The sequence below is a fragment of the Leuciscus leuciscus genome, assembly GCF_965113295.1.
Source record: "Leuciscus leuciscus genome assembly, chromosome: 25".
Taxonomy (NCBI): domain Eukaryota; kingdom Metazoa; phylum Chordata; class Actinopteri; order Cypriniformes; family Leuciscidae; genus Leuciscus; species Leuciscus leuciscus.
The window spans coordinates 17,986,437-17,999,742 of NC_138724.1; the positions used below are offsets into that span (position 1 = coordinate 17,986,437).

General features: G+C 34.7%; 2 protein-coding genes across 3 annotated transcripts; both read left to right on the forward strand.

Annotated features, from left to right (window-relative positions):
- The first annotated feature begins 3,602 nt into the window (after positions 1-3,602).
- Positions 3,603-5,931, forward strand: cplx3a (complexin 3a). The gene is made up of 3 exons (XM_082159223.1): positions 3,603-4,281; positions 5,298-5,385; positions 5,461-5,931. Exons 1-3 carry the CDS (start codon positions 4,124-4,126, stop codon positions 5,683-5,685), a joined length of 471 nt encoding a protein of 156 aa, XP_082015349.1. The 5' UTR covers positions 3,603-4,123; the 3' UTR covers positions 5,686-5,931.
- A 242-nt stretch (positions 5,932-6,173) lies between these two features.
- Positions 6,174-12,379, forward strand: mapda (N6-Methyl-AMP deaminase). 2 transcript variants are annotated; one of them, XR_014202624.1, is made up of 11 exons: positions 6,174-6,374; positions 6,507-6,637; positions 8,314-8,374; positions 8,457-8,544; positions 8,627-8,708; positions 8,787-8,913; positions 8,986-9,066; positions 9,158-9,296; positions 10,515-10,615; positions 10,711-11,574; positions 11,805-12,379. XR_014202624.1 is itself a non-coding variant. In XM_082159214.1 (10 exons), exons 1-10 carry the CDS (start codon positions 6,330-6,332, stop codon positions 10,900-10,902), a joined length of 1,047 nt encoding a protein of 348 aa, XP_082015340.1. In that variant the 5' UTR covers positions 6,174-6,329; the 3' UTR covers positions 10,903-12,379. The 2 variants fall into 2 exon arrangements, 1 of the variants encoding a protein (XP_082015340.1); XM_082159214.1 differs by having other exon boundaries at positions 10,711-12,379.
- Positions 12,380-13,306: the final 927 nt, after the last annotated feature.

Genomic DNA, 13,306 nt, shown 5'->3' on the forward strand with positions numbered 1-13,306 from the left:
TAAGTGACACGCTATGTTTGATTCTTTAAAATACCAGAGTTCCTCCAGCTGTGGGTTTAGATATGCTCCGCAGTGCTCGTCAGCCCCCATTTACATCTCTCCCATGACATTTGGGCTCAAGCCCTCATCCGGCCTTCACCCACGCCCAGCCTAAGGGAGCTCGTATGCCAGTGTACATCCCAATCAACACTAGAGGTGGAGTCCTCACGATGCATACATTCATGACAGTCTTCTCTCATGCAAAACGCATCCCTCTGCTGTTTGCGTTTGGGCCAGAAATGTGCCTCATGAAGGGTTCTTGAGTACAGTGATTCAGGGTTGTGCTGAACGGAGAAGTGACTCGCTAGGGCACTGCTTCAGGCAAGCGAAAAACCTTCTCAATGCCCTGGCATTTATCTGGAGAATCATTGACCCTTATAGACAACAAGTGCTGGAAAAGGTTTGGCAAAGAGTCTATGCTTGTATGGACAATGAATGTAATCCAATATAGTCTCTTGTTCTTCACTGGACAAATGAGGACAAATCAGATTGCAGCTGGTCATGTTTAAAACATGTATGATAATGGATTCAGTGAGCCGTCTCTGAATAAACTCATATTATCAGAGATTTACATCTGAAAGCAGTTGGATTCAGCAAGATGAATGTTCAAAGCAAATGTAATTGTTATAATTCCCCCAAATGGTACAAAGCGTTGACTCACCGCTGTCTTTAGGAAAGGTCATCATATCCTCCAAAGAAGACGCTTAAACATGCATTATTCATGTCATTTCAGAAAAGTGATTTGTCAATGTATTTCAACTATTCAATGAAAAAATACGATTTATTTTATACTTTTATATCTAAAATATACACTGCCCGGCCAAAAAAAGTTGCTGTTTGGATTGAAATAGGCAAATGATTATGTTTGGATCATTTCTGCAGTGATTATAATGATTCTAGCATGTTACTTGATATGTTTGGCAACAGTTCTTCTAACCCTAATTTATGGAATTGATGTAGGAAGACACATCATGGCCATTTTCCAGGATGACAATGGTCAACAAGATCTTGACCAAACATTGATGCACCTCTTGATGGAAATAACATCACAACATTTATTTCCATCAAGAGGTGTGTCAATTTTTGGTCAAAATCTTGTATTGACAATCCAAGAGTCCAGCACTCTGTAAAGTCTCCTCCAGCACATCCCAAAGACTTTCAATGAATTTAAGGTCTGGACTCGGAGGTGCCGATTCATGTGTGAAAATGATTCTTCATGCTTCCTCGCAACCGTTCTTTCACAATTTGAGCCTGATGAATCTTGACTGTCATCCTGGAATATGGCCATGATGTGTCTTCCTAAATGGCTGTTTTAAAAATGAAAAGCTACACACTCCATCAATTAGGGTTAGAAGAACTGTTGCCAAACATATAGCTAACATGCTAGAAACGTAATGGCCTATATATATATCTATATCTATATATAGATATAGATAGATAGATAGATAGATAGATAGATAGATAGATAGATAGATAGATAGATAGATATAGATATAGATATAGATATAGAGATATATATATATATAGGCTATAAAAAAAAATTTGACCAATATATATGTTGTTTATATTAATATTATTACCTTAAAATTTCATATATTTACCTCTAACTTCTTATATTAAATACATATTTAATTAATTTTAAAACAGGCGGGCAAGGAAAGAGACTTTTGAATGTGATTTGATACAAGACTTTAGCCTATAGCATCATTTAGCATATTTGCATGTATTTTTTATATTAATAAGTATTTATTATACATTTTCCCACAGTTGTAAGACTGTACACAATCCTTTTAGCATAGAAGTGTAAATCACAGTCCCTTACGCTGCATGTGGTTCAATTAGTTGACACAGACCGAGGTGCCCTGTGATTTGCTCGACACAGGAGAGAAGTGACAGTGGCAGCTCATCATTACTCATACTGACTCATCAACAAACCCACAGGCTGTCATTGACAGAGCGTGCAAAAAAACACAAATTAAACCAATGAAAGTATTTCCTGTCTCCTAAAAATTTTTATCTAAAGTATTTGATAGTAAGTAATCAGTTTTGGTTACTGTAAACCCTAACGCTCAAAATAATTTATTGGTTTGAGTAGGACAAACTTAAATTAAACTAATTAGTTCAGTCAAATTAACTTTTATGAGTATTTAGCCCTTTCTTTTTCTTTCAAGTTCACAGAACTGATATCTTTTAAGTAAACTGAACTGTTTCATTGTTTTGAGTTTTATGAAATTATTTATTTTAATTTAGACAAACTTAAGTTTAACTGAAACGGCTGGGATGTCTAGCATGCTTTGCCGATGGCACTCGAAAGGGAGAGTAAATGCTAAAATGAAGTGTAATGTGTTTTTTTGTGTGTGTAACATTAAAGGTGGTATCAGTGATTTCAGGCCCAAAAATATTTTTATCACATTCATCTAATCTTTCCTAACGATCCGCTAGCTGCCCGCCCCATAAGCATGCCGTCAAAAAAACGCGTCTCTGTAGGCAGCCTGGGCTCTGAGATCTGCACACAAAAACAAATGGTTTAGCCAAACACTCAAAACCAAAACAAATAGTGTTCCAACCAATCACCGACAGGGGGAGGGTGTTGTGAGGTTTTGAGGCAGCTTTTTCTTCAGCTCTGACTTCGCGTGCAGCCGTGCACGAGCACAAAACCTCACAACACCCTCCCCATGTCGGTGATTGGTTGGAACACTATTTGTTTTGGTTTTGAGTGTTTGGCTAAACCATTTGTTTTTGTGTGCAGATCTCAGAGCCTAGGCTGCCTAGAGAGACGCGTTTTTTTGACGGCATGCTTATGGGGCGGGCAGCTAGCGGATCGTTAGGAAAGATTAGATGAATGTGATGAAAATATTTTTGGGCCTGAAATCACTGATACCACCTTTAATGTTAAGTGGGAGATTTAGTATTGATTAATGTTTTGTTATGCTAATTTAGAAGAATTTCTGTTAATGTTGGTTTTAGGATAGTTACCATCATGGTGACAAGTGGTGCATGCAGCTTGATTTGAGAGCAAATAACATCTTTATGTTGCTGCACTCATACAGCAAGTGCTACTGTATAACTACTATTAACATGTTAACAAATTAGTATGTTAGCAATCTAGCTTGTTAAAGCTAGCTAATTTTATACTAATAAAAGTGTTCACATTAAGATTACATGACAGTTTTAAGTTAAATGTATGAATTAGTGTACTCAAACATTTCAAGTTAAGAACAATTAAAATGCATAAGTAAAAAATAAAAAGCTGCCAGTTCTGCTTGCTTAAACTTTGAATTTCTTAACTTAAAAAATTTGAGGCAACTGATTGCCTTACATTTTTTGAGTTTTGCCAACTTATTCGGGTTTACAGTGTGTCTTTATTTATAAAAGGCATTTCCTCAAAATACACCTGATATACATTGTAAAAATGACTTAAACATCCAAATTGATTGTACTTAAGGCAGCAACTTTTTACAGTGTAGAAACATCTTATTGCAAAAGATTTAATATATTCCCATTCTGTATACTTATGTCCCATTTTACATTAATTTTTACTTCTACTCAATGTTACTCATGCATGAGTTTTTTTTTTTGGCACAATTGCTTTGAAACTGAGCCTCATCACAGCATTCCACTGCCCACTGAACCCTGTGTAATTGACTAACTTAATCTTGGCATCATTATACACAAAATGTTGTGTAAGAATAAATAGCCTACATCAAATATATATCTCTGCAATATCATAATCTAACGATTATACATTATGTAGTGTAACTTTTTGTCAGCCATTGGTGACTTTTGCAATGTTTTTGAGCTTCTTTCAATCAGAAGAAGTCGCCCGTTACTTTACACACACACACACGCGCGCGCGCGCACACACACAGAGAGAGAGAGAGAGAGAGAGAGAGAGAGAGAGAGAATGAATTCCTCCGCGTTGTACAGGTTATGAATATTTGGTGCTAGAACTTGAATTGAGCGGAAGAAAGGAAGACATATCGGCGTTTTTGTTTTCTTCTCACACGAGTGACGAGTCAACTAGACTTTCTGGCACATTATCCAGAGAAACAGGCGTTATATATCTGTATTCTTCAGAAAAACAATGGCTTTTATGTTTAAACACATGATAGGGGGGCAGCTGAAGGATCTTACCGGGGGTCTTGGAGAAGAAAAGCCAGAAGGAGAAAAGACCGAAGCTGGAGCAAAAGGAATGACACACGAAGAGTTTGAACAATATCAAGAACAGTTGGCGGAGGAGAAGTAAGACTTTGCACTTACTATGGTTATCATGACCAAAGAATGTGATTTTAAATGTTTGATATTTTTTAACATTATCAATAAAATGTATTTTATTTTATCTTCATAATATATTCATAATTTCCCCCTCCATTTTTATTTAGTTTGGTAATAGCAAATGAATGTGATGTTAATTAAAAAAATATGTATATAAACAGTAATTTAATGCATTTTTATTAATATAATTTTATGAATATTTCATCAATAATTGTTTTAAATTTTATTTTTATTTTCAGATACATTTTCAGACATTTATTTTATATATAATATATATAAAATAAATGTCTGAATATATATATATGTGTGTGTATATATATGTATATGTATATATGTATATGTATATGTATATATGTATATGTATATATATGTATATGTATATATATATATGTGTGTGTATATATATATATGTGTGTGTGTATATATATGTGTGTGTGTGTATATATATATATATATATGTGTGTGTGTGTGTGTGTGTATGTGTATATATATATATATTGTGTGTGTGTGTATGTATGTATATGTGTGTGTGTGTGTGTGTGTGTGTGTATATATACAATATAAAATTATGAGGACCCTTTTCCTCCTGTTTAAATTTAATACACAAGCTGCACAGTCACTTGTTCAAATGTAATACAAGGAGATGCCAAGAAGGTCAATGTTTATCTCCAGCTTCCTGTATTTCTGTGGTTTAATCAATAGTGCATGTCACCTTGCTCTCCAGCCTTGAGGACAGTGACGACTCTGCAGAAATGCACATGCAGCTGTTTTTTCTCTATTGTCTGCATTTTTGAATGGCATCGTATTACATTGTCCTAGACATAAAAAAGTTCAAATGCACACTGAACATAATAATTGATAATATTATGATGATTTAATATTGATATCAATTATCCATTTCAGGGAATCATGTTTAAGCAAAATATATTTTTATAAAAAAAAAATGGTTTTACGTTTCAAACTAGCTTCTATTTTTCATCTAGGTTGGAGCGGGATACCAGCTTTGCGCAGAAGAAGGCTGAACGGGCCACAGTCAGGAGCCACTTCAGGGAAAAATATCGTCTTCCAAAAGTAAACATCCCTTTAATAAAATGTACTGTGTGAACCATTGTTATTTCATTATTAACTTGCACTTTTTATTTACAGAGTGAACTGGACGACACACAAATTCAGGCTGCGGCAGACGACGTGGAGTTGCCCACAGAACTGGCCAAGATGATCGCTGAAGACAACCAGGAGGAGGAGAACAAGCAGTCTGTCCTGGGTCAGCTGACCAACATTCAGAACGTAGATATTGATCAGTTAAAAGAGAAGGCCCAGTCCACCCTCCAAGACATTAGACAGTCGGCTGAAAAGTGTGATGTCATGTAACCCCAACCCCACAGTTGGACTGCTGATTGAGGATCAGATGTTTCCTCGGCTCCGATGACTTCAGGGAGAATATAGGGAATAAATCAGATCCATAAACAGCATGCCTAATGCTTTGTGAAAGACAAGCTCCAACCCAAAGCCAAGCAATCATATATAAATTTGAAGTGTTTGTTAATATCGTAAATAATGTTTGCCACACTGTATACATTGTCATAAAAGTGGTTTAAGGCAATAATTATCAGTTAACATCTTTCTACTTGTTGTTCTTTAGTGCTTAAAATGTTATAGTTGTTTATATGTGATTGACTATCCTACATCTACTTTAAATTAGCCAGAAAATGTTACAAAATACTGTATTACAGTCATATTAATAAAAAAATACGTAATTGTTAAAATTATACTATTAAACTACAGTATTTATGTATTTGAACCTTTTTATGTACTCAGTATATTGATGTATTTACGTGAAGTGTGTAGATAACGTCAATTCAATTCAATTCCAGTTTAATTTGAATCAATAAGGGAACCACTGTCAAAAGTCGATGTTTTCTTAGACTCATTTCTGTAACGCAACTGAACTGTGGTGCATCAGGAAAAACATTCCGTCTCCATGTTTGAAATTCACACACAAGACGGAAACGTCGATGGACACCGAAGCGGATCTCTTTTATCGTCAGCTGCCCAAAGTGGTAGGAGACACAAAAAATAGATCCGTTAGTAAAACAGAGATGATCTTTTAGTGAGCTCATCCCAATGATTTATTTATATACATGAATGAAAATAGATAATGAAGTTAAATACAGTGTTTATTTTACTTTCAGGAGCTGCACGCGCATCTCAACGGATCGGTCAGTTTTGAGACTATGGAGACGCTGATTCAGCGCAAGCCGCATCTGAACATTGAGCACAACATGACCGCCATCCGCCGCGGACAGCGCCGAACACTGGACGAGTCCGTATCAAACACCTGTACACTTCAAATCAACAGACTCGGGGTTATAATGTGTTTTTTTTTTACAATTACAAACATGTAGTGCTCAAAATAAATCTGAGACTACGTTTGAAATGGCGTACTCTCCTGAGTAGGAACTATAAAAAATAAATAAAACTACTTCTCGACCGTCAAAGAAGTTCGTTCTATATAGTATTAATGTGTGTAGAATTAATTTAAACTTAAAGGTATAGCGGAGGATCTTTCCAAATTTTAGATAAGACCCGCCCTCTCCACTTTTTGAAAAGTTTGATTGATTCACCAGAATGATTGACAATTAGGAGGACCAATAGTATAGGTTACCCACCAGGAAGTAAAACATCCTCCGCTATACCTTTAATTTAAAGTTACTTACTAACTTACATCCGTCAAGTTGTCAACGTCATTTATTTTGTTTTTAGTTCTGTAATAACAGTCAAATACAGAACAAAAAAGTACAATACTTAGCAATTCAGAGAATCATGTGAGATAAAGAACAAAACAACAACAATAATACAGAATAAACAACAGCTAAAAAAAGCTAACAAACAAAAATGAAACATTAGGCTGAGACATGATATACATTTTTTTTATATTCATTTAATTATTAATAATTTAAATATATATATTTTTAGTTAGTTATTAGTTAGTTATTCTTGACTTGGGAATGTAAAATTTTGCTAAAATAATTAAAGTATTAACGAGGTGATTTTGTTTTTTCAGTAAAATAGTAAGGTTTTAAGGTTCTACATTTAAAGCTTATTTCCCCCATGCCGTGTCCAATTTTAAAGTCAATCCAAAAATGAGAGAGACTGGGTAATAATAATATAAAAAAGTTCAATATCATTGACTGATATCCACATACACTATATACACACACACACACACACACACACACACACACACACACACACACACACACACACACACACACACACACAGTGCTGCGGTACATTTACAGGATAATATTGACGAATAATTCTGTATTTTATTTATTTATTTTAGAAATAACATATTTATAAGGTAATGTCCATGCTGTGCTATGATATATGGTAAGGTTCAAGCCTTTATGATTTACATAGAGGATTATTTATCAAAGAAGGGTAGACCATTAAAAGTCGGGCATTTGTGACCTTCAGTTGTTATCGCTTCACTGCCATTCACAACTCTTCTCCGACAGCCTCACGGGACAGTCTATTGTCCATTCGCCAGAAGTAGTTCATTTGGGAAATTTTTAGACAACCGTTTTATGAATACTGTGAAAACTTACATCACTGTTTTTCCCTAACTAAAAAGAGGATGTATAGCCTACATATTTGGATGAAGACGTTGCTTGTTTGCCAACTAGATAAGTACACACAATCCCCGGTTTCATAGACAAGGCTTAAGCTTAGTCCCAGACTAAAATGCATGTTTGATCTGATTTAACTGATAGACACTATATATTTAAATATGTCAGTGCCATTGTTTTGTCTCAAGATGCACACCAGTAATGTTTTTTTCAAAGGCACATTTGTAAAAGCTACGTAAATGTTCTAATTGAACTAAGGCCTAATCCTGGCTTAATCTAAACCCTGTCTGTGAAACCGGGCCATAGTGTACTAGTCTAAATCCTGATGTTACGAGTGAGCATTTAAATGAGTGTATCTCTCCATTAGGTGTTTTCAAGTGTTTAAAGTGATTCATCAGCTGGTTGATTCAGAAGAGGACATCCTAATGGTAAAGCAACATTTGCTCAAAGTTTTATTCTTTTACATGTATAAGAATAAATCAAAAAAGAGGAATTATCCTTATTAAATAGGTTGCTAAAGCAGTCATTCAAGAGTTTGCGGCAGATGGCGTAAAATACTTGGAGTTGCGCAGCACGCCACGGGAAGTGACTGAAACAGGTACTGGAAGCAATTCATATGTCAAACAATTATTAGCAGCTCATTTCTGCTTATTGTTGACATTTATTTTTGTCACAAAAAGGTCTCACTAAACAAAGATACATTGAAACTGTGCTGGAAGCCATCCGGCAGTGTAAACAAGAGGAAGTTGACATTGATGCCAGGTAATGTTTAAATATGAATTCTGTATTTTCTAGATGACGACCTGCTTCTTTCATGCTCACCTTTTTCACGAGAAACAGGTTTCTCGTGGCTGTGGACCGCAGACACGGGCCCGAGGTTGCAATGGAGACCGTGAAGCTAGCAGAAGACTTCCTGCTCTCCAGTGATGGGATAGTAGTCGGACTCGACCTCAGTGGAGATCCAACCGTGAGTTCAGATTGCAATAACATCACACTCCACTTGTTTCTGGCTGCAGCCTTCATATCTTTGATCATACAGGTCGGTCATGGAAAAGACTTTCTCTCTGCACTTCAGAAAGCCAAGAACTGCGGTCTGAAGTTGGCTCTACACCTCTCAGAGGTCAGAGCACATGGAAACATCTCCATATCGGAAGTTTGTTTCGGTATGAATGCTTTTACGTGGTTTACACCAGAGTTTGTGTGCATTTCAGGTTCCTTCTCAGAGAGATGAGTCCGAGCTGTTGTTGAACTTGCCTCCTGATAGAATCGGCCACGGAACCTTCCTACATCCTGAGGTCGGTGGATCGGACAGTCTTGTGGAGAAAGTTTGCAAACAAAATATTCCTATTGGTATGAATTTTCCATCTTAATTCCAAAATTGCAAACTTGAACTTTGAATTATTTTTAAAACTGTTTTACTATTTTATTTTTATGTTATTAACTATTTTAGGTTTTTTATATAGTGTTCTATTGTAATTCTGAAATTACATACTTGAGCTTTAAATAATATATTTTTTAACTATTTTATTTTCATTTAAATACATTTTTATTTTATTAACTTTTACTAGTTTTTTCATCATAATTCCAAAATTACATGCTTTAAAGAATTATATATATATTTAAAACTATTTTACTATTTTATTAAATATTTAGTTTTGACTAGTTTTCAATCGTAATTCCAAAATTAGATACTTGAATGTAACTAGTTTCATATTTTATTTTACTTTTATGAACTATTTTATGTTTTTAATTAGTGTTACATTTTTCCATGATAATTCCAAAATTACATACTTGAAATTTAAAGATTTTTCTTAATTTATTATATGCTATTTTATGTTATTAACTATTTTATGTTTTTTAAATAGTGTTCTATTGTATTTCCGAAATTGAATACTTAAACTTTAAAGAATTATTTTTAAAACATTTTTTTTTTTTTTTTATCGTTCCTTCCAAAAGTTTTCCATCGTAATTCCAAAACGAAATACTTTAAAGAAACTTAAAAGAATATTTTTCAATAGTTTAATATATAAATATATTTAATATAAACTTTAGATACATTTTTTTTATTATTTACTATTTTATGTTATTAACTATGTTATGTTTTTTTTGAAAGTGTATTATTGTAAATCGAACACTAATTTTATAAATCTTAGATAAATCTATAAATATTATAAATCTATTATAAACTTTAAATAAATATTTTTTTAACTTTTATTTAACTTTTTTCTGTTTAATCTTATTTGTTTTACTAATTTTCCATTGTAATTCCAAAATGACTTGCTTTATATAAATATACTTGCTAGAAAATATACTACAGGGTGGGCCATTTATATGGATACACCGCAACAACATGGGAATGGCTGGTGACACCAAAGTCCCGTTTGTGGCACACCAGTACATGTGAGGGGGCAAACTCCTCAAGATGGGTGGTGACCATGACATATACTAATGTGCCACAAACAGGACCTCAATATCACCAACCACTCCCATGCCACCACGGTGTATCCATATAAATGGCCCATCCTGTATATCTAGTGTTCTATTATAATTCCCGTTCTTGTTTTACAGAGCTGTGTTTGACCTCTAATGTCAAAGGTCAAACAGTGCCTTCATATGAGAAGCATCACTTCCAGTACTGGTATAAGCGAGGACACCCATGTGTTCTCTGCGTGAGTAAATGAATGCAAAGGAACTTTTTTTAAAAAGTGTTTATAAATTCTATTAGAAACTAACACTATGCCTGTTGCTCCTCCTGTCCCGTCAGACGGATGATAAGGGTGTGTTCTGCACGGATCTCTCTCAGGAGTACCAGCTGGCTGCCTCCACCTTTGGTTTGACTCAGGAGGCCGTGTGGAGTCTCTCCCAGCAGGCCATTGGATACACCTTCGCCCCTGAGCCAATCAAAGAAAAGCTGGAGAAGAAATGGGCGGAGCTCAAACAGCAGATTCTCCAATGAGGAATGACTGCTGTAAACTTCACCAACAGTCCTACCTCAGACAGCCCGAACGCTTGCTTTTCATAAAACAGAGGCACGTTGTTGCAGCTAATGTCGGTTTCCTCAATTTCAAAGCACACGCTGCATTAATATCTGAACTAATATATAAACTACCTGTGTTGTGTGAAACAGAGTTAGACTGTTTAAATTAAGTTTTATCATAGACTATTGAAGGTTTCTTGAATATAAATATTGTTATTTTTAATATTAATACAATATTAAATATACGTTTATTAATTACACCGCTTCTGTGAAAGTGGTCTATTTCATTTGACATTTTCGATACAATTTTTGTTGTTGCTTCTTAATAAATACTCCATATTTGGAAAAAAAAAGTTCTTAACATATTTATTTACATAAGTTGCGCAGTCAGTATCTGTTTGGACGAAAACAGAACTAGAAAATCTTTTTATTCTCTTGCTCATGTGCTCATGCAACGTTTTGGTGTGTTTTTGCTCCAGTTAAAGGGTTAGTTGTTGTTGGTAACCAACCATGTTGGTAACCATAAAGTTAATGGGCCCCATTGGCTTCCATAGTTTTTTTTTTCCTACTATAGAGGTCAATGGGGCCCATTAACTTTTTGATTACCAACATTCTTCTTTTGTGTTCAGCAGAAGAAAGAAACTCATACAGGTTTGGAACAACTTGAGGGTAAAGGGGCAACATTTTCTCCATTGTTTGTTATTTTGATTTTCCATCAAACGCTCAAACGAAATATGGAGCATAAAAAGTTTCTGTGACTACGAAGAGAATTATTTATTTATTTATTTATTTATTTAGGTAAGCACAGGACAGTTTATGATTGGTTATTTGTTACTTTATCGTTTCACAATGTGAGGTTAAAGAAGATTAGGCCACTATAGAAAAGCACACTGCATTCATCTCTGAAATACTATATAAACTACTGCTAACACTTTACAATAAGGTCTCATTTGTTAACATTAGGTAATGCATTAACTAACATAAACTAACCATGAGCAATTATATTTTACAGCATTTATTAGCCTTTTTATGTTCACAGACAGTGCATTAATGTTAACAGATACAACATTCAATCCTAAAAATGTATTATTAAATGTTGAGATAAACATTAGCTAAAATTAATAAACGCTGTTGAAGTATTGTTTGTTCGTGTTAACTAATATAGTTAACTAATGTTAACAACTGAAACCTTACTGTAAAGCATTGCCGAACTGTGTTTTGTGAAATAGAGCTGTGGTCTGTTTTAAATTAATTTAAATATTATAACATTTAATAATTAATATTATAAGTTATTATAGATTATTGAAGGTTTCTTGAATATTACTATTGGATATTAATACAGTAATATCAAATGTATGTTTATTCATTACATAGCCAGTGTGAACGTGATATATTCTTAGAGGATAAAACAGTGGATGTTGCATTTTTAGCATGAAATAAAAAAATAATAATCACAGTAGTTGCATAGCTGAGGTTTTACCATTAGAGGGCAGCATTTCATTATAAATGTTCCTTTTCACAAACTGCAAAGTGATTCTGGTTTCTCTCCTGGATCACGTTACACAGCTCAGATCTCGGACATGTTAAATGTTTGGTTAAGCTGTATATCCACCTTTTTATATCCTCAAATATCTTCTGTTCCCTCTAGTCCCACAGCTAAAAAGAAAAAAAAAGTGTATGTGATAGCTTAGCATGCAGTTAAAATCACCGTAAAATAAAAAAAATTCTATTCTTTTTTTTTTTTATGGAATATTGCCGTATTTATTATAAACGATTTATCTGTGCATGCCTCTATTTTATTCAAGTCATATACACTCATAATCTTTAATCAAAATAACTTCCACTCCATCTTGCAGAAACATCTTTTCTGATGACATGTTTATTGGCGTGAGGGCGGGACACAATATGTCACTCACATGAGATCGACCAATAGCAAACCACAACCGTCTAATCATCCAATCAATTCCCCATGGACAACATCAAGTCCCGCCCTAGATTTTTGAACCCACTAAACCCTGTTCTCCAGCAGTGTGGTTTAGTACTTGATTTCATGTCAGGCTTTTGAGGCGAATCTATAGGGATGAGTACAGAATGGACCCCGTGGTGCATGGTTGGGCCTCTCAGATGTAACACCTGAATTGATTTCTCCCTGAGGTTTCCTCAAGAAGTCCTAGATAGTATATTTTTTGTGTTTGTGTTTCATACGGGGTAAAATCAATGTCAAAATGCGTTTTCAGCTCCGTATAGGTGGTGTCAAATTACAGGACAGACCGGGGCTAGTTGTCACACTTTTCGGTCAGCCAACTATAGGGATCTCCCAGTCACGTGACCCCTAGCCGCGTGTCAGCCATTTTGACGGAATACTATTGCACAAGCGCACATA